Source organism: Elephantulus edwardii, unplaced genomic scaffold, assembly GCF_000299155.1.
Source record: "Elephantulus edwardii isolate Elephantulus edwardi_28Jun2011 unplaced genomic scaffold, EleEdw1.0 scaffold00019, whole genome shotgun sequence".
Lineage (NCBI taxonomy): Eukaryota > Metazoa > Chordata > Mammalia > Macroscelidea > Macroscelididae > Elephantulus > Elephantulus edwardii.
The window spans coordinates 18,050,682-18,056,205 of NW_006399769.1; the positions used below are offsets into that span (position 1 = coordinate 18,050,682).

The window sequence follows — 5,524 nt, forward strand, 5'->3', positions numbered from 1 at the left end:
CACTGGCCAGTCAGCTGTGCATCAGGCCTGACTCGATGGCTAAACTGTGACTTTCCTGAGAAAAACAAAACCAAACCCAGTGCCCTCCAGTCTGACTTAGCGCAGCCCTCTAAGAGCCCAAGTAGCACAACCTTAGGTAGAGTTTCCAAGGTTCAGAAGAAGACTGCTACATCTCCCCCGAGCAGTGGATGGGTTCAAAATGCCGGTTAGCTTCTGTGTACTTAACCTCTGCACCACCAAGGTTCCCTCTGTCCTTATAAGACTTAATTTTACTGTGTTGATTTTATTTACACACTGAACTCAACCACAAGGTAGTATCATCTTGCTTTGGGGGATTGCCAAAGCAAAAGGAAAAATACATTTGCAGACATATTTGGTTACACTTGAGAAGCTGAAAGCCCCCTCCATGGTCAAGAGCTGACTACAGTTCTTCTATTAGAGGAAAAGTCCCCAAATCTCTTGCATGCTCAGAAAATTGTGTCCGTAAACATATTTTTAAAATGCCGATGTTACGGGTTTGGGGCTTTTAAATCTTTCTCTCTGTGTCTTTTTGGTTTTCCCCTCCCTAGCTGAACTAAGATCAAGATTAGTAAGCCCTTGTTAAGATGACAGCTTTCTTCCTAGTTAAAATACAGAAGCAAGATAAGGCTCATCTTTAAGTGCGAAATGCCCTTTATTTACAGGACTTCTGTGACAGGACAGGAAGTCCTGGTGGTGCGGAGGTTAAATTTCTCAGCTACTAACCACCTATCATGGACAGCTAAGAGAACAGACAAGTTTGTCCTGCAGAGAGTGAAACCAGGCTACATTTTGGAGGCAAGAATTTTGAAGCTCCATCTCACATACTTGGGGATGTTGCCAGGAGGGACTGGTCCTTGGAGAGGGACATCATTCTTGGGAGGGTGAAATGGAGTGACTGACTCAGTGACTAAGGTAATGGGAATAGGTGTGTTGGAGACAATGATATTGGCTCAAGATAGAGCAGGGTTCAGCTATTGTACATAGGGTTGCTATGAGTCACAAGCAAGTCAACTAAAAGGTTGGTGGTTTGAACCCACCAGTGACACTGAGGGAGAAAGTCCTGGCCATTGGCTCCCATGGAGAATACAGCCTTGAAAACCTTGTGGGGCTCTTGAACTTTCCCAGTGGATTGGACTCCACTCTGGCACAGCAGTGAACCTCGAGGTCAGCTCACTAACCTCCTGTGCTTTGTTCTCCAGGTCTGTCCAGGGTGCAGAAGCTGTTGACCAGTGGACTCCCTGTCTTGGAGGATCACTTGGCCGTAATCTGGAAGGTCTGGGCTCCACTGCTTAAGCATCTGGAGGAAAGTGATGTGACAGTTGAGATCACAGAGGATTGTTTTTGGAACCTTGCAGTGTCTGTGAAGAAAGTGATCCTTTTCCCGTCTTTTACACAGTGGACATTCTGAAGTTCTGAAAATGCCAGCCAAGACACCCATTTACCTGAAAGCTGCCAATAACAAGAAAGGAAAGAAATGTAAACTGAGAGACATTCTGTCTCCCGATTTGATCAGTCCTCCCCTGGGGGACTTCCGCCACACCATTCACATTGGCAAAGAGGGCCAGCATGATGTTTTCGGAGACATTTCCTTTCTTCAAGGCAACTATGAGCTTTTGCCTGGAAATCAGGAGAAGGCACACCTGGGCCAGTTCCCTGGGCATAATGAGTTCTTCCGAACCAACAGCACCTCGGACTCAGTGTTCATAGACACCCTCTCCCCGGTGCTCAAAAACGCCATCTCCCTCCCGACCATCGGAGGCTCCCAGGCACTCATTCTCCCCTTGTTGTCCCCGGTGACCTTTAGTTCTAAACAGGAAGCCTTTGGCCCAACCAAGTTGCCCCGGCTGAGCTGTGAGCCTGTGGTGGAGAAGGCTCAGGAGAAAGGCAGCCTGCTGGCCCATGGGACAGTGCACCCCGGGAACACCTTGTGGGGCTCCAGCGGCTCCGCATCCCAGTCCAGTAAGGGCAGGAACAGCCACTCATCCAGTCTCTCCGAACAGTACCCTGACTGGCCAGCTGAGGACATGTTTGACCAGCCTGCCCCGGGAGAGATGCTCAAAGAAAAGACAAGATCCGAGGAGTCCCTGTCAGACCTCACGGGCTCCCTCTTCTCCCTGCAGCTGGACTTGGGGCCCTCACTCCTGGACGAGGTTCTGAACGTCATGGACAAAAACAAGTAATGGACCCCCTTCCCTCTGCCTCTAGGCAAGAGGTACCCCAAGCCCAGATCCAGCCACAGTCCACAAAGAGAGCTTCGCTGTCAGTGTTTGTGGTTGGGCACTGGCTTTTCTAAGTCAATGTTCCTACCAGATATTTTTTTACCCATTATGTCCTGTTTGCAGGAAGTTTGAAAAACAAAAATAAAAAAAAACACTATGCTGGTAAAAAGAGGAAATGAGTCAAAAAGCCCGTTTTTGGCAGGTGTTGCTGATGTTCAGCTCCCATTTTTGTTTGCAGACTGTGAACAAGGCTGCTGGCCTGGCTGGGGCTGGCACCAGTTACGAAGGGCTGGGTGGACCTCGGGAAGGAACTTTTTCATTGAGCAAGAGGAAGTCAAAATTATTTAACACCTAAGCCTTTTTTCTAGACTCTTTTTCTATACGACATTGTTTGAGCTCACCATAATGAATTCTCCAGTGTTAAAATGTTTCTCTGTTTTCATGTTTACTAATAAAATAATTGATGGGTTTGGGGGATTTTCTTGTAGTTCTTATATATCCCTATATATTATATCTATATTGCAAAATTTTGACTGTCAGAATATGTATTGGTAAGACACAGGCAAAGTATTACTGTAACTAAGTTATTTTTAAAGTTAAAATATATTTTTATGTGCCTTTGGCTTTTTATTGCAGAGTCTACATTTTATAGATAATGCACCGAATGTCATTTGACTTATTTCCATTGGAGTTCCATTGTGAACTGTGCGTATGTGTTTGGAAAAGTATATTCATACTCAACATTATTTTTCCCCCCTCACGTGTTATCATACTTCTAACAGCAGCCAACAGTGGATTGTAAAGCATAAAGGCACAGGTTACTCATGATGCTTTTGCAGAGACTGTGGACTTTACCACATAATGTATTTGACAATGTGGGTATTTTAGTACAGTGCATATTTGCATTACATAGGTACTTCTTCATGCAACACAATAAAGAGCAAATGCTAAAATGAACTTGCTTGTTCATACACAAGAACATGAAAGAGTATTTTTCTTTATGTCTGGAGAAAGGAAGACTGCTTCTCTAAAAAGGTTCATGTGACTTTAAAACAAAGTAAGATACGATTTCTACCCACTTGTGTCCTTCATTATTTTTTGAAGGTTTGGGATTTCAGAAATGCGATGCCTCAATTTTAAGAAAACAAATGTTCCCCTGCAGCTCATATCTCATACCTTATAGAAGAGATGAAAGTGACTCCAAGGCCAGTGGAGAGCATTGTAGAAAACAAAAAAAAGTTGTTACTGAGTATGTTTGAGTCAGAGTAGGTCAGTGCTCTGTGAGGCTTTCAGTGGCTGATATTTTGGAAGTAGGTCACCAAGCCTTCCTCTTGAAACTGGATTTGAATCTCGCGTTTCAGTCAGCAGCTGAGCCTGTTAATCACTTATATTTTTTATTATTGCTCTACCCAGGGACTTCAGAGAACAAGCTCGCTCTCCTTTCTTCTCCCATAAGGATGCAGAGCAGAGATGCTCTGAGGATGTTAGCTAAGAAAACAAACAGGAACAGGAAATGTGCATGCTGATTCCTGTCCCTTTGTCAGCCACCCCTCCTCCGCCAGGGAGAAGCACTTGCACCCAGTAATTGTCAATTCTGTCTTCCAAACTTTCATTCCTCCTTGTAATATATCCCTGAAATCACGTCTCCACTCACTTCACTGCTGCTCTCACCAGGTGGAGAGCTGTTTGCAATTCTTTTTCACTTTTCTGACGTGACCTTTGAACTGCAGGTGCAATTTAGGATGACTAGTCAATTAGAATCTCCATGCCACATATTTTAGGTATATTGTCAGAAGGCACTAGTCTTTGGAAAAAGACATGCTGGGAAAAGTAGAGGCAGTGAGAGAGAGATCCTCAATGAGATGGACTGAACATTGATGGCAACAGTGGGCTTGAGTGTGGTGGAGATCATGAGAATGGCATAAGATAGGGTAAAGTTTGTTTTGGGGTTAATAAAAGTTTTTCTGTTTACTGTGAAAAGTTTACAGAAAAGTTGGAGTTTTCATTCATTGTTGCATGATTTCCTCCCAAGGTAGGGTAAAGTTTTGATCTGCTGTTCACAGGGTCGCTATGACGCCTAGTCGACTGGACATCACTTAACTCATCTGCGTTCCCCGGTATCACTAAATCATCCATGATTTTCCAAATGCATTATTTAAATCTTTTATTTTTTCAGTATGATTTTTCTTTTCAACAGGGTCCCACACAGAGCTAAATGGGGGCTTGCCAGCAGCTCCTCATGCATGTTCATGAGGAAGAATGCATACAGCTCGTCCTTATGAGCCAGTTTTGGCATCTCTCAACACCTTTTTCTGTCTTAATTATTATTGATTATATTAAATCTCTCACTTTGTTCTTAAGTGGTAGTATAACCTCAAGGAAAAGATTGAGCTAGATGAGAAGAGGAAGATGAGCAGTATATGTCCTCTGCTTATAGGTATAGAGACGTTACAGAATTGGGTTTGTTTAATCCTACCCAAATGGGCCTCTCTAAATCACTGAGGAGCAATGATGTCAGTTTGAAGACCAAGGGGCCCATAGTTCAGGGCATGGTCTTTTCCATCACTTGCTGTGCATTTGAGAGCTGGACAGTTAATAAAGATGACAGAAGAATTGATACCTTTGAGCTGTGGTGTTGGAGAAGAGTATTGAATATTCATTCCATGGACTGCCAAAAGAACAAACAGATATGTCTGGAGAAAGTGCAGCCAGAACGCTTCTTGGAGGCAAAGATGACAAAGCTTTGTCTTAAAATTTGGGCATGTTGTTAAGAGAGATTTTTCTTTGGAAAGGGACATCATGCTTAGAAAGGTGGAGAGTCAGTGACAGAACATGAAAACCCTCAGTGAGATGGATTGACCAAATGACTACAGCAATAGGCCTAAGCATGTCAGAAATAATGAAGATGGCATGAAATAGGAGAGGGTTCAGATCTGGTGCTCAAAGGGTCACTGTGAGTCATACTCAACTCAGTGGTACCTAACCACAACAACAAATAATGCAAGCTCCACGTATTGAGTCCTATTACTTCTCCAGGCCCTCTCATACCCTCTCCCTCATTAACTTAGGTCTCATGAGATGACAGCACACATGTACCCCACTAGGGAGAGGAAGCAAAGCCACATCCGGCTGGTAAAGGATCTTGTTGAGTCATTTCTCCTGTGGCAGGCCTGGTTCCTTTCCAGGCAGCAGGTGTGGGGCTGATGGTGTTCTCGCCTGCAGAGAAGCACATTAAGAGCCACCTAACTGACTGCTGAGGGCTGAACCCATGCTTCTCCCAGCCC

At 44.2% G+C, this 5,524-nt stretch overlaps 1 protein-coding gene across 1 annotated transcript; it reads left to right on the top strand.

Moving 5' to 3' along the window:
• Positions 1 to 1,439: 1,439 nt before the first annotated feature.
• LOC102874518 (cdc42 effector protein 3-like) lies at positions 1,440 to 2,201 on the top strand. The gene has a single exon (XM_006882348.1). It carries the CDS (start codon positions 1,440 to 1,442, stop codon positions 2,199 to 2,201), a length of 762 nt encoding a protein of 253 aa, XP_006882410.1.
• The last annotated feature ends 3,323 nt before the right edge of the window (positions 2,202 to 5,524 follow it).

Coding starts and splice junctions, on each gene's coding strand:
- LOC102874518 (XM_006882348.1), top strand. CDS start 1,440: ATGCCAGCCAAGACACCCATTTACCTGAAAGCTGCCAATAACAAGAAA.